The sequence below is a fragment of the Equus asinus genome, chromosome 3, assembly GCF_041296235.1.
Source record: "Equus asinus isolate D_3611 breed Donkey chromosome 3, EquAss-T2T_v2, whole genome shotgun sequence".
Lineage (NCBI taxonomy): Eukaryota > Metazoa > Chordata > Mammalia > Perissodactyla > Equidae > Equus > Equus asinus.
The window spans coordinates 14,517,061-14,540,946 of NC_091792.1; the positions used below are offsets into that span (position 1 = coordinate 14,517,061).

Here is a 23,886-nt window from a genome sequence, read left to right on the forward strand (position 1 = left end):
GATGACCATGGTTAACACTGCTGTATGGTACACTTGAGAATTAAGAGAATAAATCCTGAGTTCTCATCACAAGGAAAAAACTTTTTTTTGTATCTATATAAGATGATGGATGCTAACTAAACTTATTGTGGTGGTCATTTCACAATATGAGTAAGTCAAGTCATCACGCTGTACATCTTAAACTTACAGTGTGTATGTCAATTATTATCTCAATAAAACTAGGGGGGAAAAAAGTATAGGCAATTGAGTCTCATCTTGGCTCAGCATTAGAACTGCCTATGGAGCTTTTGAAAACAAAATCCAATGTCATATGTGCACACACAAAATTTGTAAGGCTCCCAAGGTTATTCTGACGAGCAGCCAAGAATATCACTATTTAAAAGTTTTCAAAGGGAGAGTAGTTCATTTATTAAAATGTCTCATTAACAGTAATCACCTGCTTTTAAAAATATCCATCTATGAGGGTGTAAATGAAAAAGGAAATTGACACCAACTCAAAGAGCAGTTTGGAAGCAGAAAATTAAAGGTAAATGTTAAAAGAGAGAAAGAAACTGCTTTTTTTCTAACAGATATTACCTGCTTTTTTATCTCAAAGAAATGAGCTGATGAAAATAGAAAAAAACAAGTTAATAATAGGAAGGAGAAAAGTAGCATTCTGAATTTTTGGGTTCGGTTTTACAATTAGCTTTTCCACTAAGCAACTACCATCATAAGCACTGCCTTAATGGATGCCCACTGAAACACTCTACAAATAAATCAGAGAACCCTCCAGCCCTTCCCTCATTCCACACTACAGTGAGAATCCAGCCTGTGGTGTTGCCTTTCAAGCTTATCACCAAAAACCCATTTGTAGACTCAGTTGTCAGCTGACACCACTGTCAATTGACTTGCATGAAAAAAGGTATCATTGTTAAATAGATAAACTAAATAAATTTTCTAAACACACACCCACACATTATTTAGGGGGAAGGAAATGTTTATTTTTCATTAATCTTTCGAATGCCACCACCATAATTTTTTAGGTTTAATATAGTAGCAAACTTGATTAATAACACTTCCAGGAGTTCACAATTTCAAGGCTAAGGTTCCTAATAAGGTAATACAGTTATCAATTTAATATAAATGAAGTTTTTAAAAAGGCTAAAAGCAGTCTGACCTCTTAAAAGAAAATATAAATGACCAGACTTTAGTCTTAGTAACCTAAGTACATTTCCGTACTACAAGAGTCGAAGAGAAAGACCTTAATTGAAGATCAGAAAGAAGCACCCACAACGCATCTGTTTTGGTCATTAGCATGCTAGTATGAATAAGGCAATGTGTCAAGCATTGGCATACAAAAAGTGTAGCGAGATGCGCTGAAGGCAGGCAGTGGCAGCGGGCAGGCACAGCGCAGGGGTCTCTCCGGGCGGTACATCAGTCATCTTCTCCTCCACAGAGAAGCAGGAGGGCTTTCTTATAGTCCCCAGATGTGTCACTCTGAAACCCAAATGTATTCCGTTAACCTCCGTGACTCACAGAAGCCACAGAAAATAAGAAACTAAGAAATATCTGGCAACCAATTTTATTCACATGACTTTTCTCCCAAGTGGGTAATCTCTCTGCGTGTGACTTTCACATCAGGAATGTTACACAGGGAGTTTCTTCCCAATGGAACTTACATTTAACTTTCTAATTTTACCCCTTAAAGGCACCGTTCTAGCTAAGACAGTGAAGTATGTTCTTCCCTCTAGTAACACAGAGAACAGGGAAGCTTTTACGACCATATTCAAATCAAGCTTTCTAATCAAACTCTAAGTTTCTATCACATAGTATATGTCTGCCTGAGGGGGCAATGCTGGGACTGCCTGGCTGTCATGGCTTTCCTTGAAGACTGAAGGACAATATGCTTTGCCTCTGCTTGTCTCATACACAGATGTGTGTAATGAATTCATGTTTCAACCTGTGAGCGCACGGAGAACTCTCTAGTGCTCTTCAGCCATGCCACACACACTAAGGTAAAAGCTTGCTCAAATGAAAGAAAGAGAGACCAAGAGGGAGGGGGAAAGAAGGGGGAGGGAGGGAGGGATAGGGAGAGGAAGGGAGAGAGAGAGAAAGAGAGAGGAAGAGAGGAAGGGAGGAAGGGAAGAAGGGAGGAAGGAAGTTAAAAGGCCTCAAGCCAAATTTAACTATAGGCCACAGCATCCCTTGCTTTTAAAGAACAAAAATGGTGGTAATACCTAAGTTCTTTCCTTATTCCCGATATGACCCGGTTGGTTCTTTCCTGAACTATGAACCAATATCAGAGACAAGGTGCTAACAGACAATAAAGAAAGGAAAGACCAACATGAAAGAAAGGAGGAACTAATAAAGACAGCTGGAACTCATGAAAGAGAGAAAGGACAAACACACTACTATTGTGGGCAAGGGGTTGGCTTTGTTGAGTCATCTGTCGCCACTCCTGAATAACGCTGCTAAGCTCCCCAGAGCCTCGGCCTCACCCACAGCCAGTCTGTCACTCAGGAGCCATCGGCTGCACTTCAGGAAACATTGTGCCGAGCTCATAACTCACAGCTCCAATCAAATCACAAAACTTTAAACGTAACACGAGAACTGGGTTCCCCCCACGCATGTCTTGCACGCTATACATTGGTCTGCTGTGGATTCCTAGACACAACTTAAAGAAAGGTTCTACTACCTTAATCATGGAATAAAGAGAGGTGGCAAAATTCTTCCTAAACTCCTTCCTAATGTTAAACAGGTCAATCTCACTCCTGGAAACCACGACTCTGATGAGGGTATGATCATCTGTCCCAGCTCCCTTTAAAAAAGAAAGAGAGAGAAGCGCATTGTTTAAAAACATCCAATACAGCATCAAACTCCCCTGAGTTGGGGTGAATCACTAAGTAAAACAATTTAGTACAATTAAGCTACATGTTTTCAGGAGAAAAAACAATCTCCAAGTCTATCATCTAAAACACAATCACACTTGGAGAAAGACAATAACCAGAAAGATAAATTAATTTGATTGAAGATTCAAGGTATGCACTCACCTTCATAGCATAGTAGAGGGTTTCTGCAAGGTAGGCAGGTATACTTCGAATAGATTTCACTGGGAAAATAAATAATAGTCAGATGCTATTCTGATATGAAAAGGATAAGTAACTAAAAATCCAAAGCTGCCCCATGCTTATAGCTCTACTTACTTACAAGTATCAAAGGGAGGCTAAAGAGATGCTCATTTGCAAGCTGAGCTGACCTGCTTGCTCACCAGGTATTTTCTTAGATACTGGCTTGAGTTCTCCTTAGAGTTCTGAGTGCTGCATAGAGAGGCGTGCAGGACAAGGGGAGCACGTGTTTTCAAGACCCCTTTGCTCTAGGAGTACCCTTTTGCTATAGCACTTTTGGCAGCCCGGGTTGTTATGCCACAACCTTCATCCTCCATAAATTATACAAACATCCGGGAAGTTTGCATTCCAAACGTTCAAGAAATAATACAAGATTACTACTCTATCTAATCTTCAACAAACCTTGGACCATCTTCCTGCAATCTTAATCTAGGCATTCTCTCCGTATTCTTTACTATCCATGATTCACATACAGCAGCACGAGATGTACCCATTTCAGGAGGAATACTCAGATAAACTGATAACAGAAAAGAATATCTCCCCTGAACAGGTACACATCTATTGCATGTTAGGGCTGCTCAGACTTCAGTCTGCTTAGCTTCAGACATCTATCATGTGAAAATTCCATAATATACAAAAATAATAATCCTTGAATTGTGCAGATTCTTTTTATTCTCTTTTTTTCCAAAGCTTAAGAAAAACAGCTACCATTAATTAAAGATGCCATAATTTTTATGTGTATTCTAATTCTGAAGGGGCTAAAAGTTTTCTATTAAAATTTACTAACTACACGGGCCAGCCCCAGTGGCCTGGTGGTGAAGTTTGGAGTACTCTGCTTCAGCAGCCTGGGTTCGGTTCCCATGCATAGACCTACACCACTCATCAGTGGCCATGCTGTGGCAGTGGCTCACATACAAAAACTAGAGGAAGACTGGCAACAGATGTTAGCTCAGAGTGAATCTTCCTCAGCAAAAAAAAAAACAATAATAATTCACTGACTGCAGACTCAAACGAAAGGCTACTGTTAGTGTTGGTTCACGCACAGCTTCAGTTTATTCTCCTGAAGACAGAGAGTACAAAAACTTGAGCTCCACACCAAACACTCAGAACAAACAGCAGACAAAGTTCACTTCAAACCCATGTGAACACTAGGACCACGGGGAACTCACAAACTAGAGCCTCGCTGGATTTGGAGACTAAAGATATTTTTTCTAAATCAGATGCCAATTTCTCAGTCTGCCTCAAAGCTGTGAGGATGGTATTAAAAAAGGATTCTAAAATTTCACAGGTATCAGAAATAACACTTGAAAGCCTCTCCAGTAATACCCACGACATTTCAGGTTCATAATGAAATAGTAATTATTTTTAATGCAACCTAAAACAATTTTTAAACAATTCTCTTAGTATCTCCATAGGATTAGATGAACTAACCAGATAATCATGTATTTTCAACATCAAAACAGACTTTGAAAATTGCAAATTAAGGAGTTTACTTCACCCAAATATCATGTCAAGCTCTTTTCATGGAGAAACAGGTGGTTATTTTCAAACACAGCTTCCACTGCATAAAATACTTCAGCTCTTAACATCATAAATATTATACACATTGTAAGATTACCTACCGACAGCAAGGAGAAGCTGCTCCAAATTACCAGAAGTCTCTCGGTCAATGGTTTCCTCAATTTGAAATCCTGATATAGTCATGTATTTGTCAAACACTAGAAAAATGAAAATGATTTTTTCATCATGTAAGGTCTGCTCATTTCAGGAACAAAACATTTACTCTGACCAGGTATTATCCTACTGAACTCAAATCTCTCCTTTTTTCTTGCTGACAGAACCACAGTTTTGTTCAGAGTCTCAATGCCCCAAGCCATATACAATGGATTATAAATGTTATCTGTTCACTGATTTCCCAACCCCCCCTTACTAGCTATAACCAATGAGACCTAAAGGTAAATCTGCTGGAATCTCTTTCCTTATAAAAAGTGACATAGATATGACTAGTTTACCCCTTTCTTTTCTTCTTACTGTGAAACAGTTGATACATTTGGAGCTACAGCAGCCATCTTGTAACAAAGAGGTACCAAGCATGAGAACGAAAACCCAAAACACTAAGGACAGCACAGCAGAAAAACAGAAAGAGCCCAGGTCCTGCCAAATCAGCCAAGGAATCCTACCTACAGAAGGCTCAATTTTTAAAGCTGTATGGTTTTCTGTCACTTGCCATCGAACTCAATCCCAACTAAAATAGTGCCACAAGGATTGATAAATATCCAGAGATGAGGTCCTGCATATCACTATTTAGGGGGAAATACTCGTAGTGAGCCACCACTTAGTGATTTGTGACTCTAAGAATAACAATCTAGAGGCCCACCTCCCTCATTACCCTCTGATAATGAAGGGCAGATGAAAGATCTCTAGTTTCCTAAAAGCTGCAATAGCAGCAGAGAGTTACGAGATACCTCAAGGTCACCAAAAGGAAGAAATACAAAAATTGATTCATTCAGTAAGTGCCTGTTAAGTAGCAGATATTCTGGCGTGCTGGCTCACGCACTTTCAAAATTAACCCAAGTATCTGTATCATATGCGTTTTTTTCACTCACCCCTTCTCAAATGAGACACACTTCGTGTTCCAAAGATGGTGATAAACTTTTCTTCATCTGTCCCCCATTTAAGCTCTCCAGCTTGAAACAAAGTCTGCGAAAATTTCAACCGCAGTTAATAAACCGTTGCTCCCTCTCATTCCTAAGGTTCTTAATTGTGCTTGTGTTTTACTCTGTGAATGCTAATTCACCTGACTCATCGTCTCACACTTTTCATTCCTACTGTTTCCTACTCTGAAACTCAGCTCAGTGAGTCTGGAGCTACTCCGGAGCCTGCCTCTGAGCTGGGCCACAGAAGACGAATGGGTCAAAGCAAGAAAGCAGAGCAATGGTGCAGGCTAAATGTTCCTAAAATGTCGACCGGGACTTCCAATCCTCCAGGAGCAATGGTGTGGCTGGCGGACAATTCTGATGACCTCTCTGTTGACAGAGCCATTTACAGACTGGGGAAGAAAGGAACTAAGAGGTAAGTTGTCCGCATTGTGTTTTGCTTGCTCTGTAGCTGTTCAATAACACATGATAAAAATTAAACTCCATAATGTCCCTTTACAACTGAACTTTAACCCAAGCCAGCTACAAAGTTTTCACATTTCTGAGAGATCACAATGAACTTTTAAAAGGTTGTGGGTACAGCACAGTGCCCGGCATATGGCAGGCACTTAACATACACTTATTGAATAGTTTGAGAGTCCATATTTACTTTTTGACATGGAAAAGGACATATGCTTTCCAGAGTTCATATAACTGCTGAAAAAATAAAATTACGTATAAACATGATCATGAAATATGAGTCCACTTACTGAGATGTGGATAATTTATTAAAACTCAAAGAATCAACCTTTAAAATGTCTATACTATCCTTTTAGTTATTCACTTCAAGGTAAGTACATCCATTAAAGCAGGACGAATGCAACTTGCTGAGGCTGCTACTTGGAGCTGGCCTTACACCCACAGTAGCAGACTGGGGAAGGACAGGAGGCAATCACAGCACATTCGGGTGTAGAAATTTTAATCCCACTAGTATGTTTAAGGAAGTAGATTATGGTGGTATGATCTACTTTTTACTATATATATATACTATATACAGAGAATTTAAAAAATAAGACATCTTTATACTCAATTTTGAAATTAATTTATTTTAATGATAAACAATATCAATCCCGGTCATGTGAGCATGGTCTTCAAAACTGAAAAGAGAGTTACTGTGGAAGTCAAGCAAGTATCTAAATGTTAGAACTGTGTTATAGACCTGCCTTAAAACAACGTTTTTTAATCTAATTACAAAAATGACACAGGTTCATTGAGAAATTTTGTAAAACAGAGAAAAAACATAAAGGAGAAGATAAAAATGACCATGAACAACAGCATTCTGGACACTGGGTGCTACATCTAGTGTGTTTTCTACATACAGATAAGACACACACTAACACCCAAAGGGGGAGGGCCACCCTGTACAATATTGCAGACATCGCTGCAGCACTCCTTTCTTATCAACTGTTCTGCATTGTTAGGAATTCTCTCTAGTAGGAACAGCAGTTAAGCCTGTTGTATGGGAATAATTGGTGAAGTGGCTATTTTTAACTATAATCTCTTACTTTTCTTGGAAGAATTACGTTTGGGATTTATTTTAAAACAATGATTAAGTACATCATATGCAACAATAACAATCGCATTTGCACGTAGAACAGTATTTAAAAGTTTTGTCTTGTTTTAACATAAGGGTCCTTTCTGCTAAACGAGGATGCCCACAATCCACAGAGCTGTTCCGGATGAGGGACCCTCACACCTCCTCACCCTCCCCGCTTCCCTCAGAGGGGGCTTTACAGTTTAGCCCAAGCACAGTCTGATAACCTCTGGCTCAGTGCACAGTACAGAGGTTTTGGAGTTAAAAAAGATCTGGTCCTTGTCCTTATCTGCGAGTCTTAGATGAGTTACTCAATCTCTCCTTGAGCCTCAGTGTCCTCACCTACAGAGTTGTGTCCAGTGCATCACTAATGGAGATGATAAACTCACGTGATGGATGCATTGAACAGTGTCAGGTAACCCACAGCGGTGCTCAACAGACACTGATTCCCTTCTCTTTCCCCTCCTTTCCCCTCCTTCCCGCAAGAGCTCAACGTTTCTCCAGGGAAAACGTAAAACAAGGACTTGACGGGGAGGAGGGAAAATCAGCTCAATATATTAAAATTGTTAAAAAGCAAAGTGCGTTATCTATAAACTGTTCAATTCCCAGGTGAAAGACTCATTGTGGCTCATCAAATCCCCGAAATAAGAGGAAACCTCTGGGTGCCAGGTATCAGTAGAAAAAATTCCAAAGCTTATGAGAGGGCCCTTCGGTTATCTCGGCTTACTCTCAATTAAGAAATCTTAAATTCCCATTAGTGATAACAGTCCAGCTGCCCTTGCTGCACAGAATAAATGGGTGTGTTCCTTTTTACAATACTGAAAGGATCATTGTTTTCAACAGGCTGAATTAATTAATACTAACACATTTCAAAAAGCAAACACTAATAGCCAGTGTAGCATGTTCTGTGTCGCTCTGGTCACTGAATAGGTAAGGGAAGCCCAGACTGTATTCAGGGGATATTTCAAAGGAACTTCCGCAGGAGGTCTTCAGAGGTACCAAGTTCTGCATCAGGGTCTCGATCGATGGTCCTATCCCTGCATGACAAGGAAGTGACACCCACATAGCCTCGGGACTCAAAGTGCTCTCCCAGGAGCAGCATGGGCATCACTGAGAGCTCGTCTGAGATGCAGAAGCCCAGGCCCCACCCGGACCTTCTGAGTCAGAATCCACACGAGCCTGAGAACACTGCTCCACACTGGGGGCTCCGAGGAGAGAAACCCGTGAAAAGGAGGGAGAATGTCCTGTCCTGCTCAGTGGCCTCACGCTGCAGCAGTGCTCTGGTTCCATCACTGCTGTGCTGGGAATCTGCCCGCTAACGAAGGCCTCCCCGAGGTCCTCTGAGACTGCTGGAGCTGGCTTCCTTCACTGTGACCCTTGAAAAGCATCCAGAGCTCCTACTCTTGAGAGCAGGTGTGTGAGAAGCAACACCGTCTCCCACAAAGCTCACAAATAATTAATCCCGGAAAGGAGTAAGGTGGTCTCGGGAGTGAACCACGCCCCTGAGAGCTGGGGGTACGGGTCTATAGGGCTGCTCCAGCCCTTGCCCCTCAAGAAAGTGGAGTTAAGCCAGAACCGTGCTTCTAATCATAACCCCTTCACACTGTAGAGGAACGAGAGGGGCTGACAGGTGAGGATACTGAGATCACTGTCATCTAGTGAAAAAGAAAGGGCTGTGGGGTCAGACAGGCCCAGGCGGGACACCAGCTCCACCTCTACTCAGTGGGGGCCATGGGCTTGTTTCTCGAATTCCTCCCTGAGCCTCAGTTCCCTTATCTATAAAAGGGAAATTATCCCCTCCACCGTAGAGTTACGCACTAACTCACTCATCGGTTATTTACTGGTTGCCTACTGTATGCTAGGAGCTGAGGATACAAACCGAACCGACAGCTCAGAGGGCCCTGGGTAGGCAGTCAGGTCAACAGGCAGCCTCAATGGAAGGCAGCACCGATTGTGACAGGAAGCTTGAGATGCCACAGTCTTCCCTGTAAGGGGCACCTGATATGCCCTGGTTGTGGGGTGGGGGAACGGGGGGGCCGTCAGGCAGGGCGACCTGAAAAGTAGCTACCTGGGGACTGATGCTAGAAGAGGAATTAATCAGGTGAACAGGGAAGGAGGGGCAGGAGAAGAAAGAGAGAGCAAGGAAGAGCAAGGAAGGAGGCATAAGAAAGCAAGGGGCAGATAACGAATAAAAGAGCTCATAAACCACATTTAGGGGCTTGGACTTCATCCTGAGGACAGTGGGACCCAGGGAAGGGTTTTAAGGTTTTAAACAGTGACACCACACAACAGCTTTGCATTTTAGAAGGGGTAGTCAGTCGAGCATCAAATGCTGCACAGCCAGCCCTCAGTAGATGTTCGTTTCCTTTCCTTTTCTCTCTCCAGCTAGACAGAGCTAACAGCATTTCAAATCCATTATGAAATCAACCCTAAAGAACAATGCCCTCCTCCTTCTATCAGCAAAGCCAGATCACACACCCAGTGGCTGTTCCATAGAGAGCAGTCGACTGGAGGGGTGAATCTGCTCTTCCTTCTCAATGGTGCAAGACTAACAATCAGAACTGTCTATTTTACTAACTGAAACGTGACCACACAGACAGGGCTGTGCTATGTGATTCCAGGAACCCAAGTAATTCCTTTATTACCAATTTCCAGTTTTCAAGTCTCATGTTTCAAATTCTCTGATGCTTATTTCCTGCATTTGATTACGTTATAAACCACACTGTGACTCTACTGGGATTTAAAAGCCACTAAGTGCAAAATTTCTCTTGGGAGTCACTAGAAAGCAGTTATAAAAGAATTTAGAACTCTATCAAAGGAAAGGTGGAGGAATTTCTAAATACCAAAATAACTTGTCGTCTATTATGTAATAAAACACCATTTATCACTACAATACTTTATTTTTTCTTCTATATCCTCTCCTGCCAAGAGACTACTGCCTCATGAGCAGTGGAAGTAATAACACTTGCGGGTTTTTTGGTAGAATTCTCTATTTTGTGAATTTTCCATAATCACAAAACAATAATGTATCTAGGTAGAACTCATTATTTATACATAACTTATTTCATTTCATTTCAGCTTTGGGATAAAATATTTTGTTGACCAGATCAAAATGAGAGGAAACTACTTACTTGAGTCTTATGATTTGTAAAGGACCCATAAATAAGATTATTTTTAGATGCTATTACAACATACATTATGATTTTTCATTAGCATGGATTTTTTCATTTATATATCATAATAAAGTCATCATATACTAGGTCTCACTCACCTGGGCATCTTGTTCAACCTGCGCTTCATCAATTCCAGCATCAGGGTCTCTGTTAGCCTATAAGAGGTGACATGTCATGTTACTGAATTACACAAGCATTTTCATTCAAAAGGAAAAATGGTTCCACCTGATGGTTATGCACATAAAGCTGTTCCTCTTAGGAATAATGTGCTTTTATTAAGATCATTATCAATCCTCCTATACTTCACATTATCACACGGCACCATCCAAAATCAATCTGACCCTCTTGATTTTAAATTCTACGAATAAAAGAGCATAGTGATATTCCAAAAAGTACGAGTTAGCTATTAAGAGTTTAGGTCAGATATTCTGAAACACAAACACATACCACACACCAGACACTAGACACTAGAATCAAACAAGAACCAGAAACGATTAAAAGAATTTTAAGTGACCTTACTTAACTAGATTCAGACCAGTCCAGCTTCAGACTTTTAATCAAACTATAAATAGCCTCCACCCGATACCTGAAGGAGAACCACCAGCATCCTCTGGTAGAAGCCTGAAGTATCCGCCACCACGTCGTCTTCCAAGTTTGAGCCATATTCTGCAAGAGAATAATTTCATACTTACGTACAGCTTCTTTCAACTGGAAAAAGACACCTTACCTCATTAATCAAACGGGAGAGACATGAAGGAAGAAATATCACATTAGCATAAATGTTCTCTCCTCCGTCTCTGAGTTCTGAGTGCTCTGAAGACTAAAGGCAAATGCTTTAAGTGAGTGGCTGGACAAAAACAAACTAAAGTCTCCCAAAAGCACTCGATTCAACCCTAAATCCTGACTCAGCCTTTCAGAAACGCTCTCAACCAATGTACTTGTTAATCTGTAGACAGAGGATGGTATTGGAAAGCCTTTAAAGTGCAATCAATCCTAATTCCAAACTTTGTTTGGCTTTCTTTCAAATGTTGTACGTGATTAGTTTCCAGAGGTTTTCCGTCCTCTAAGATTCTGAGTTTTCTTTCTTCAGGCACGGCTATTCCTTCCCCTAGCAAGATATTTTTTCTCTGCAGCAAATAAAGTTAACTCTGAGAGACAGCAATGATATTTTAAAAATTGCCCCTCCCCACCTCTACTTCCAGTTATTCAACATAATTCCATAGGAAAGAGGGGAAGTGGGATCTACAAGCCCTTTCACTAACTCTCAAACAGCTGCTACCGAAGGAAAGCAGGTATTCCTCTAAGACATTTAAATATTTAATCATTATTGAAAGCAAATAAACTTTAAAAGCTCAAAACTTATATTTTAAAAGGTCTAAAAGAGTTACATGTTTATTTTAACCAGTTACCGAAATATAAAACCTTGAAGGAATCCTTTATTCCTTCCTCCACTCCAACTCCTACACATAATCAACCATCAAATCCTCTCGAATATTTCTCCCCTCTCTGATTTATCCCCTCACACCTCCCACCACCCACGCTGGGCCCTAACTTCCTAGCTTACCTCCCCACACACAGCTACCTCATCAGTCTCTTGATTCAAATCTCCTTCCTTCCTCCATTGTGCCTTCAATACTCCACTGCCTGTTCAGGCACTTACCATACCTTTGAATCAAGTCCAAACTTCTAATCCAGTCACGCAAAACCATCTCTAACATAGCCTAACTGTTTATTCAATTTCTCTCCGGAAATGGACATGCCCATATTCTCCACTACAGTCAGGTTCTCTCTGTTCTCTCAATATACTTTTCTCACTCCAGTCTCCAGGCCATTGCACATAGCAACCAAAATGCCAAAAATGCCTTCTTCACTTACCCAAAACCCACCTAATCTTGAAACCCTGTCTGATTGCACCATGAAGCCTCTCCTAACTTCCAAAGCCACAATGACCTCTCTCCTCCAAATGAATTCTCACATTAAACATTTTTGGTATTTGACTTTAGTTTGGATTTTACTATCCTTTAACTACTGCACTTATTTCTAAGTCATGTCACACACCTAAAAGGATTGCAAACTCCTTGAAGGACAGGAAGAATGTTATGCCATCTTTTGTTTCTTTCATGACAGCCAGTACACTGCCAGACACACAGCTAGAGCACAATCACACAACTGAGAAGGATGGGCCATCTGTGGTTATTATACCCTGGCAGGGGGCACTCCATCTGTCATCCAGCAGCACAAACGCTCGCTCACCAATGTCAACATCCCTACAGAGAGATCTCTGAATATCACATCAAATAAAACTCAAAGGTGACCACCTGCAGTCGAGATACATGTGTCACCTCTGCCTTAGCGGTTGGGACCAGTCCAACTACAAAAAGAGAAGCAGAACGGGAGATCCAGCACTTTGGAAAGCTAATTATGTAGTTGCTGTCAATTCCACGCTGTTCTGACTTACATCATTTCTAAGATTAATAAACAAATGCCAAGAAAGGAACCCATTTTCCTGGCTAAAGGCTTGGAGGTCTGTTGATTGAGCTGACAACGTGGATGGTCTGGCCCTCCTCGGTCAGGTGGGGAAAGAGTCTGTTACAGAAAATCTAACAACAAAGGAACTACACTCTGACTTGACTTTTTATGTCATTTTCTTGGTTCCATTCACAGGATATGCTTCAGATTGAAATATAGATTTTTTCACAAAAAAAAGTCATACCAAAAAGAAAAATCAAACTGCAGAGTACTCAAGCACTGCCATTAGCTAAAACAACACACATTTACTGCAACAATTTTATCAACTCTGATTTGGACAAGGTTTCTTCTCCCAGATTCCAAAAGGCCCTTTTAGATAATTCTCAACTTCTACTAACATAGAACTGTAACTTCTATTAAAATACAACCAAATTTTTCTAAGGAAGAAAACACACTTCCATCTTAAAGTAAAAGAAAGACAACCTCTATAGCCCTACCCTGCTAGCAAATCCTATGTCAAGCACCCTCCATCTTCATCGGAAGCCTCTTATAAATACTAAAACAGTTACAGGTCTATTAAAAGGCAGTCTTTTCCTCCCTGAAGGAGAAACCTAGCCTGAATCATTGCCTATTCATTCATTCATTCATTCAGCAGTCCAGTATGGGCTGCCCCTGCAACTATGAAGATCTGCACTCACTCAGAGAAATGAAAAAGCGGCCCTGGAGACGAAGGGGAAATAGAATCCAAAACATTTACCTTCTTCATAAACTTGTTTTATGGCTCTCAGTTCTGCAGGTGTCCTTGAAGCAATAATTTCTGTCAGTACTTTTTCATTAGTCCCAGCTCCCTGTTTAGAGATTTTTAATAGAGAAAACGTCAATAAAATTTAAAAAGAGTCATTTTCCGAAAATAGATGTTACCCAAATAGCATAATTATACAAATATTATCCAACAATATAGTCACTCGTTTGTATACCAGTTCTATTAGTTACAGAAATAAAAAATTTCAAGTTAATTTTCTCTCCAAAGACAATTTTATCCTTTTTTGTCTAATGAAAAACAATGTTTATTGTATGTCTATGTGTGTAATATGACATAAAACACTGTATAAATTTGTAATTTTATCATTTTAATTCTAAAGAGTTTAAAAGTAAAACAATTTAATGAAATAATAAAAAAGGCTGAAATGGTAAAAATGAAAACTTTACACAAGTTCATATGGAAAAGCACTGATACTTAAACAATCTGTACCTCAAAACATAAACCCTGCCCCCAAGTTAAGTTCTCTATGGATCCACAGGGAAATTCCGCACCAAGGGTAACAATAAATATAGCATCATTTGATTACTGGGAATTGGATCAGTATAAAGGAATTGAGGCTTGCTTTCTGGATTTCTCAAAAATTATTTTAGTTGGTTTTCCTTTTTCCGATTAGTGAAGTCCTATCTACATCGTCGAGTTAGAACAGACAAGCAATGATATAGCTGAACTTCATTTTAAAAGACAGCATATTTAAGCCTTATTCTTTTTATATTTCTGTTTCTTTCCCAAAAACCAAATACTGAAAAACCTAGGTTTATGCTCTGGCAAAATTTCAGCTACTGCTGACATTTCAGAAGCACTCCGCAAAAACACCCTTTTTTCAATAAACTAAGATTTTGTTTATTCCAAAAGAAACACTGTAGGAAAATGAAGAGAATAGCATAGAAACGCTCCTAACTTAGTAAACTCTCTTCTCCTTCACTGCGTAAGTAAGAACACCTGAGCCACAGCATCTCCTTGTTGTTAAATCTCAGTCCACCCATTGAAAATCTAACCTCCACCAATTTCCCGTCCCATAAGTCTAAACAAATGTTTCAGTGTAGTCACATTTATACAATATTCCAAACACCAGTAGAGGAAATATACATTTAGTTATTTGCTAACGAAATTATAACAAGTTTTCCAGTTACTTCATTTTAGTGTTTAGAAGTATAGAAAAGAAGGAAAGGGTATTCAAAAATCTTATCGAAAATTCTCTCTGAAGCTTTATTTTTTTTTTTTTTAAAGATTTTTTTATTTTTTCCTTTTTCTCCCCAAAGCCCCCCGGTACATAGTTGTGTAGCCCCCCGGTACATAGTTGTGTATTCTTCGCTGTGGGTTCCTCTAGTTGTGGCATGTGGGACGCTGCCTCAGCGTGGTCTGACGAGCAGTGCCATGTCCGCGCCCAGGATTCGAACCGACGAAACACTGGGCCGCCTGCAGCGGAGCGCGCGAACTTAACCACTCGGCCACGGGGCCAGCCCCTGAAGCTTTATTTTTTAACCTAAAATGATCAACATTATTGTTCCTTAATCAGGCAACTTTCTATTTTAAAAGATAAAATACCTAACCTGTGACTTTTTTAAAATACATCTCAAAATTAGGAAAGAGACATGAAAACAAAATATTAAAAGCTGTAAAAACTAGTAAAATTTTAAATAGCCACTATTATTGAGTTAACAAAACAAAAAGATTAAATGACACACTTGCAATTTTCTCTCTCCTTTTCTTACTTCCTCCTACACAGTTTTGTCATCCAAGAAACCCTCACTGAAATAATTCAAATAATTTTTAATATAAAAAATAAGGTGAATTATCAACACAAAATAATAATATTCATGACAGGAGTGTTGCTGTACGCATCCTTTTACCTTAAGAGCATGCTTCAGTTCATAGGCATCATAAAGCCGAGAGGGTTTCATCAGAGCCACAATTAATTTTTCAAATTTTCCAGTCAGTTCTGATTTCAGGTCATCCAGAAGGTCCTAAACTCACAGAAAACACAAATTTGTTAACCAGGCAGAAATTTTTTTTTTTTTTAAAGATTTTATTTTTTCCTTTTTCTCCCCAAAGCCCCCAGTACATAGTTGTATATTCTTCGTTGGGGGTTCTTCTAGTTGTGGTATGTGGGACGCTGCCTCAGCGTGGTTTGATGAGCAGTGCCATGTCCGCGCCCAGGATTCGAACCAACGAAACACTGGGCCGCCTGCAGCGGAGCGCGCGAACTTAACCACTCGGCCACGGGGCCAGCCCCCAACCAGGCAGAAATTTTAAGGAGATTCTTCTTAAGTATGAATGGCAGCCCTTTGTCCTGATGAATTCTGTATGTTGCCATCTCCACGTAGAAACAAGGCACCCGAGCTACACAGACCCCATAGCTTTGAATAATGCACTTCTGACATCTGACCTAAGGCTTAAACTAAAGCAGAGCCACTTACGTGTCAAGGAATTTGTTTTTAAGAGATGTTTTTCTTAACTTCAACAGTTTAAAAAAACGAATACTTTAAAAGTGGGCTAAAAATATTTTATTTTTAAAATATTGTTGTGAGAAACATATATCTTGAAAAAATTTCCCCCCCGAAAAAAATCACAAATGCATTCTTACAAAGGACAAAATCTGGCCCATCATACCTAGACAGAACAATTTTTTCTTTTCTCTCAATATCTAGTAACATTCTAATACATAATGGATAATGTTCATGACTGTGCTCCCGGCTCCTGAGGGACGGCTGTGTACATAATTATGGAAAGAAAAGCAGTAATTCCTCTCCATTTCAGTTTCAGCACACCAGGCAAACAGAAATTATCCTTAAAATACTTTTTTCTTTTTCCTTTGCATTTGTTTCTCAATAAAATGATAAACAGAAATTTTCAGAACAAAACGACACTGGAGTTTTTCATGGATTCATTAATTCATTTAGTAACAAACAATTTTTACTTTGAATTGTTAATCAAATAAAAGCATTTAAATCAATCAATGAAAAACTCATTGATTAAAACACCATTCCAAAAGGAACCAAGACTGTGACTGCGTCATAACAAAACATATTGTGATACAGGTTTGCACCTATACGAGGGGACAACAAAACAATCCTGAGTGGGAAGCACAGAGGAAAAGAAGAGGGGCAGTCACCACCAAGCGGCCTTTTGGCACCTCTACAGCACAGCAAAAAAACCAATAATGTGAGGACAAGTTGGGCAGTATTGTATACCAACAGCTGATAATTAAGAAACTGGGGGGGAGAAAAAAAAGAAGAGGAAGAAAGTCAGAATCATAAAATAAATGATGTTTACGAAAGAACATTAGTAGATTTCAAACTAGTCTAAAACCTACAGCTGCTCTCACATTCCACCTGGGGATGAAGTGCGGTCTTACCCTGCCAAACAGAGTTTTAAAAGCCACAGCGATTTCCTGGCGCTGAGCATTACTTCGGGATGTCAGCAGCGTCAGGATGCTCTCCTCATCCGTGCCTGCAATTTACGTTCAAACGATTACATCTCAGCATCCACATGCCCACTATCCCAATAACCTTTGTAACCAGCTCCCCAGTCACTTTAATTCCATACTTCACAAAACGTATTTTATATATTTCATTAAGTAATTTATTGAACTATAAAATTTACAATACGTAAAATGTCATCTTATTTCCAATATATACTACCCCTTATTCCTGACACATTGTGAAGTCGGCACAAAAATACTCCTGACTTTTTAAAAACTGAGCGCACCTAGCTTTTCTTGCAACAGATAGTTACTCAAATAACAGCTATTCACAAGGCGCAAAGTGCTGGGTGTTGCAAGGGATTGAGAGAGGAGAAAGATACAGACCGTGGTTTCAGGTTACACACAATTTAGAGGAAAAAATATAAGGACACACAAATAATGTGAGCTAGGGGAGAACGTGAGGAGTGCTCAGGAGAGGCCCAGGGGTTAAACGGGGTTCACAGGAGGTTGTCTTAGCTGACAAGAGGTGGAAGGGAGTTTTGGGAAAAGCTCCACATAGAAGGTGACACCAAAACAGTCTTGAAGGATTTTGATAGGCACTGATGTAAGGAAGAAGGACAGGCTTTAGAATGCAGGAAAAGCTCAGTATTAGAAAAATACAGGGCTTTCATGAAGAGCAGATGGTCCAGCATGGCTGGATCAGAGACCAAGGCAATCTGTAATGTGAGCCCAGGCCCACAAGGTGGGCGGGGAAACCAGAGAAGGCCTTGCAAGGCCAGAGGGCCTGCACCTACTCCTGCTCCAAGAGGAAATCTCACAGGACATTTGGAATTGAGAGTGACTCGACACAGCCAAGTCTGAGGAAGGTGGATCCCTACCCATGGACACTAGTGCAGAAGGAGGCTGAGGACAGGGGCATCGGCTATCTGTGGAAATCCTCGAGATGAGACTTTTTCAATGGCTAGAAAGAGAAGACAGTGGAATGAAAGAGACTTGCAGAACTGAACATCTGACTGGGCACAGGGAACAAAGAGCTGCAGAGCTGAGCACTTGGCAACGTCCGCTCATCTACACAGTCAGCCAGCATACAGGAAAAGCTGAGAAGCACAGAGGCCGAATGTAACTTCCTGTTCAGTCTATGTGCCTGAGCACTGGATGGTCAGTCATATTATTCTGTTATCTTAATCAACATCTATCTTTTCTCTTTCTGTGCATTTCAGATCAAAATGTTCTAAAATTACTCTTACTGTAAATCAATGATTTGTTTGTTCCGAAAAACAAATGCCACATTTTTTTAGAACAAAAAAGGCTTGTATTCACCCAGGCCTTTCATGGCCTTCCGAAGAACTTCCGCATCAGCCCGCTCATCAAATCCAGGGAAGTCAGTCACGGTGCCTTTGAGAACCTGAGACAGGAAACACAGTGACATTATTCACAGCATGACTAATGCGATGAAGCAAATAACATAAACAGCAAGCCACTCACTGTGTATCATGTTCCGTCTTTAAATAAATTTACCATTTTATAAGATCTATAACCCCATTTGAAGTGTGAAGCATGGATGAGAAGGACCAATTCAGCTCCTGAGCCACCCTGGCCCACCTGTAGTATCATTAGTGGGAAGGTTGGCTCCCGAGGTCCTGTTCCCTTGGGCATCGCCCCCAGGGGTCCAGCTCCACCAACACCTCTTGATTCATGGAGCGCATTTCCTTGCAGGCTTCTTTCCCATTAGGAATCACTTTGATCTAGGAGCATGCTGAGCCTGCATGAAAACTTGATGGCCCACCCTAGGCATTGAACCCTGAGCAAAACTCTTCTTACACAACTGCCATCTAGTCCTGTCTCTTTATATTTACTTAGGGATTTTAAGATAACCTGGCAAAGCATGAAAAGATATTTGGTAGTTCACGTGCCAGAAGAATACAAATCTTTGAATTTAGAACTTTATAAGGGTATATTGGAAGATATTTTTATAAAGTTTCCTGTTACCCATTATTTTATCATATACAGTGCTTTTTTTTAAATTTTTTTAAATTTTTTTTTTGAGGAAGATTTGCCCTGAGCTAAGGGCTGCCAATCCTCCTCTTTTTGCCAAGGAAGGCGGGCCTTGAGCTAACATCTGTGCCCATCTTCCTCTACTTTATATGTGGGACGCCTACCACAGCATGGCTTGTCAAGCAGTGCCACGTCCACACCCAGGATCCAAACCAGCGAACCCCAGGCCACCAAAGTGGAACATGTGTGCTTAACCGATGCGCCACCGGGCCAGCCCCTCAGATACAGTGCTTTTAATCATCAAAATACATTAATGCTTCTCAAAAAAACTGTAATATCATTATCTCTTCAGAATCAGAAGGCTTTACCGGTACTGAGTCATGAATTTTTATATTATAATAAAGAGAGGCTCCAAGCATTTACTTTTACCAATAAATGTTTTTGAAGTCCTTCAAAACTCCTGCTAAGGTTCCATCTAAAACCAAGGAACAACAGCTCTAAGGGGGAGGGGTTCACAATACCTGTCTGCTTCACAATCATGTGTGTTTTATTATGAATGTGTGGAAGCACAACCACCTACAAGGAAAAGAACTTCCCTTTCATCTCAGCCTCCAATTACTGCATTTGCCAATAATATCATAATACCAACCCAATAAAAAAAGGTGACGACAGAGAGAGAGAGCCATGGGGAAGAATTTCCATGGTCACAGAGCCAAAGGCCAGCTCTCTTCAGTGGCACTAAATTATGCCTCCTGAGAAAGTAGCACTCATGGATCCAGGAGACAGTGACAAAGACTGTCTCCTTGACCAAACTTTAGACAGGTTCTTCTGAGCCAACTTTTCAACTAGGTCTCGTCCTCAGCCTGCCTAGCTCAGTTGTAGCAAGAATCCTAAGTCAGTTTAGGGAGGAATCCCCTAACCCTTGATAACTGACTGAGTTCCTCTTCTCCCATCTCTAATGTATGAGTCCACGGGCTACCTTCAGCAAGAAACATATTAGGCCAGCTTAGCAAGAATCTCCCTACCCTTGATGTCTCCTCTTAGTAACTTTCCACCCACTGACCTCCTCCCCCTGTTTGTTGGCTGCAAATCCCCAGCAGTGTTTGCTATATTCAGACTTGAACCCAACCTCTCTTCCCCATTGTAATGGTCATGACCCCTACTGCAACAGTCTTGAAGAAAATCTTCCCTACCATTTGAACAAGCATCAGAATACTTTTTTCTTTAACAGTTGTCTCTCCTCTTATTCAGGAAAGACGGAAGACTCTTCTTTCCTCCGAACAAAGAGTCAGCCATGAGAGAACCTACAGGAAAACCTCAGTGTTGTGATTACGAGGCCAAAAGAACACAATCCAAGAGGAGGGGTGCTTCTCAGTTTGGTCTCCCAGATTGACTTGTAGCAGCTTTCATTCCCTCTGTCCCTGAGCTAAACAAAGGAGTGTGGCCAACTCAGAAAAGGAGAGGGAGGGTAGGGTTTCGCTCCCACTGATTTCATGGGAAAGGTCATGAAACTAAGCCAGAGCTCTTCATTCTACCAAGTAGAAAATCCACCCACAGCCAGGCTAGTCTCCATTTCCACCCTATTTACAAAAAATACAGATGCATAAAGACCAACAAATTCCTTTCTATTAGTCCTATAGCTTGAGCCATATGAAACTGATGGTTGAATACTGGCAATTTCATATGGTTCAACATAATTAAAAGGATCAATAGGTTGGGAAATAAATAAGACTTGAGAAGACAAACCTTCAAAATCAGCATGGCTTGGGAAAGCTATTTCTCTCAGGTCTAACTGCAGTTTCTATGTTTAGTGGGACTTCAAATGGCTTATAAAGATACTATCAATATCACTGTAAAAATGAATAAATACCCCAGGTTCTTGCAATGTGAGAACTTGGTACTGACAGATTACTTAGTTCACCTGGCTGTTTATTCATTCACTCAACAACCATTTTTTGAATGCCTTCCACGTGCCAAGTATTGTACTAATCACTAGGAAAACATCATGACCGAAAAGTCAAGAGGGATGGCAGGAATGTAAAGAATCAGTGGCGTAGGGCATACATACACAGAGGTCTGATCAGGGTGGTGTGAGCACATACAGGAGGGACTCGGTGAGAAGGGTGTAAAGAAAAGAAATCAGAAATACCTCCCAAAAATGTCTTAAATGATGCCTGTGATTTTGCCAGGCAGGTTCATGAAAGTAAAGAAGTGCAGGAAGTTATTTCAGCATGCACACACACATGGAATAAAACAATCTAGCACTTTGGACAAAGGGTTAAGTATTTCAACAGACTGGAACAAGCAGTAGGTTGGAGAGAAAAACAAATAAGGGGAAGGTCAAGGAGAGGGGTGAGGCGGGGCTCGAAAGCCACGCGAGGAAGAAGAGACTTCACGCCGCAGGCAACGGCAAGCCCTCAGAGGACATTCACACAGGGAAGAACAAAGTCAACTCTGCACAGTGGCATTACCGGGGCAGCAGTGGAGGCAATGGCATGCACTGCGCAAGAGTGAAGACAGGAAGACTGTTGAAAAACTAAGAAGAAGAAGATGAAGACCTCATCTATGTCAGGCGCAGTGGAAATGGAAAGGAGAAGACACACGGAACGCGGTCAGGGCAGAAGGGAACCATGCAGGATGATTCCTTTTATGGATGAGGGACAGGCTGGCTGGTCTTGCCTTTCTTCACTGCAGCCATACTGGGAGAGAAGCAGGCTTGTCAGTAACCGGGGCACAGAGGTGGTAACTGGTGCCGTGTGAGGAGGCTATCAAGCAAGCCACTATTAATGGGGTGGAAAGAAGAGCCAGAGGAGCAGGGCAGGTCATCTACAATCAGAATGGCAGCTAACATCTGCTGAGGGCGGCAATGAGCCAGGCACCGTGCTCAGAGCTCCATAGGGATCATCACAGAGAAACCCCATTTTACAGATGAAGAAACACACTGGCTTGGAGAGGTCTGGCCAATTTCCCAAGCGACCAGAAAGCAAGCAGCAAAGCTGGGACTTGAACACAGGCCATTGGGACAGAGGGCTCTTAACCACAATGCTCATAGCCTCCCAAAAGTAAAAAGAAAATCCAAAGAGGATGATGGCGTGGAAGCCAAAGGATAAAGACCTTCCAAGAGGAAAGGAAGAAAAGGTGGTGTGCAGTACCACAGGGAAGTCAAGTAAGAGGGAAGACCAAAAACGGTCCACTGGATTTGGCAACTCGGAGGTCTTCAGTGGCAGAAAAAGCCTAATTGTAGGGCACTAAAGGATGAATGGAGCGCATGGCCGTGTACTCGCATTTTACAAATGACAGTTTTTTTAAAACATGATTTTAAAAACACACTTTATCCAGTTTACAGGCTGTGAAGATGTTGCCAGTAGATGGAGAAGTTAAAAACAAAGGAGAGGTTAAGAACAGAAAAGACAAGAGATTCGCCTTCAAAAGAAGAGCCATCTGACCCCTGAGACTGAACGAAATGATGTGAAAGATGGAAGGAAGAGAAGGATCCTAAGAATCTCAGCTACTAACTAAGAAGAAATAACCACTGGTTGTATTTTTGAGAGCTTTCCAGAAACTGGGACGCACTTTTGCTACACTGCATGTGATCAGAGTCATGGTCAGAGCTAGCAAAGCCACATAACGGTCTTAGGGGACCAGACGTGACTCACAGACATGAATCATCAGGGCAGAACCCTTGTTTGGACATCCTGTCCAAACCTCATCCTTCACCACACAAAGCCGTGTACTCTGGGCAATTGTGACTGGAGATGACTCATACAGGAGGGCTTCCCCTGCTTCCTGTGGCTCCCAGTGGCCTCAAGTTAAACTCTCACACCTCATCCAGGTTAATTCCACCTACAAGGAGGTACTGCTCCCTTCCCCCAGCCTCAGTCCATCCTTGTTCCCTTATCCCCTGCCACCAATGCCTTACCAGGGGAATTATCATCTATTCTCAGACAATAGGGGGCCCAACATATAATTCACTCTTCTCTCACCTTCAAAGTTATCCATTCTTCTGGCTCTATAATTTTGTAGGCTTTTTCTGTTTGTTTGTTTGCTCTAAATGAAAACGTTCTTTTCCTTCAAGGACTAGGTATGCCAAAATAAAATGAAACCAAAAATAAGTGAAGGGTTGCTTGTCTACACACAGAATTAAAAACATAGGAAAATAATACAGAGATAACTTCAAATTTAAAGATGAGAAAGCATTTGACCGTCTGCAACACTTTAAACTGAAGCTTTCCTGAAGACACAGAGGAGAACTAATTTTTTTAATTTGTCTGCCAGTTCAATGAAATCTATATTAATCAAACATCTACCCAATGTCCCACACAATACTAATCAGGAGCTAGAGATCATGAAGCAAACTACTATAGCTGAGCAACTGCTAAGCAGCTGTACGGTGATTTTTAAGTATGGTTTTTCTAAGGCTCAAGTTTTGCAAAAAGCCCTCTGGGGTCACCAGGAAAGGTGGACGGGGGGAGGCCAACTCTGTCCATTTGACAGAGTTCTGCCCACCCCCTCCAGTCAGAGCAGTTCAGGTCTTACCTGATGGACACAGTACAGGCCCATTAACATTTCCTATGATAATGGGCCCCGCTGACGAGCAAAGAAGAAAAAACCTGAAAATCACGTACTAAGAAAGAAGTGAGAGAAAAGAGAGAAAATCATGTCAGTGTG

At 41.1% G+C, this 23,886-nt stretch overlaps 1 protein-coding gene across 2 annotated transcripts in view; it reads right to left on the minus strand.

Moving 5' to 3' along the window:
• Window positions 1–955: 955 nt before the first annotated feature.
• ANXA5 (annexin A5) overlaps window positions 956–23,886 on the minus strand; it is a 29,088-nt gene continuing 6,157 nt past the window's right edge. Inside the window, exons 3-14 of one of the 2 annotated variants that reach the window (XM_070504699.1) lie at window positions 23,202–23,295; window positions 18,544–18,628; window positions 17,155–17,249; window positions 15,650–15,763; window positions 13,734–13,824; window positions 11,094–11,173; window positions 10,606–10,662; window positions 5,711–5,804; window positions 4,727–4,822; window positions 3,030–3,088; window positions 2,675–2,797; window positions 956–1,476 (exon numbers count right to left, since the gene is read on the minus strand). In XM_070504699.1, the coding sequence (XP_070360800.1) occupies window positions 1,414–1,476; window positions 2,675–2,797; window positions 3,030–3,088; window positions 4,727–4,822; window positions 5,711–5,804; window positions 10,606–10,662; window positions 11,094–11,173; window positions 13,734–13,824; window positions 15,650–15,763; window positions 17,155–17,249; window positions 18,544–18,556 (885 nt within the window). In that variant the 5' untranslated portion in view covers window positions 18,557–18,628; window positions 23,202–23,295 and the 3' untranslated portion in view covers window positions 956–1,413. The remainder of the gene's footprint in view (window positions 1,477–2,674; window positions 2,798–3,029; window positions 3,089–4,726; window positions 4,823–5,710; window positions 5,805–10,605; window positions 10,663–11,093; window positions 11,174–13,733; window positions 13,825–15,649; window positions 15,764–17,154; window positions 17,250–18,543; window positions 18,629–23,201; window positions 23,296–23,886) is intronic. The other variant, XM_044767291.2, reaches the window with a different exon arrangement.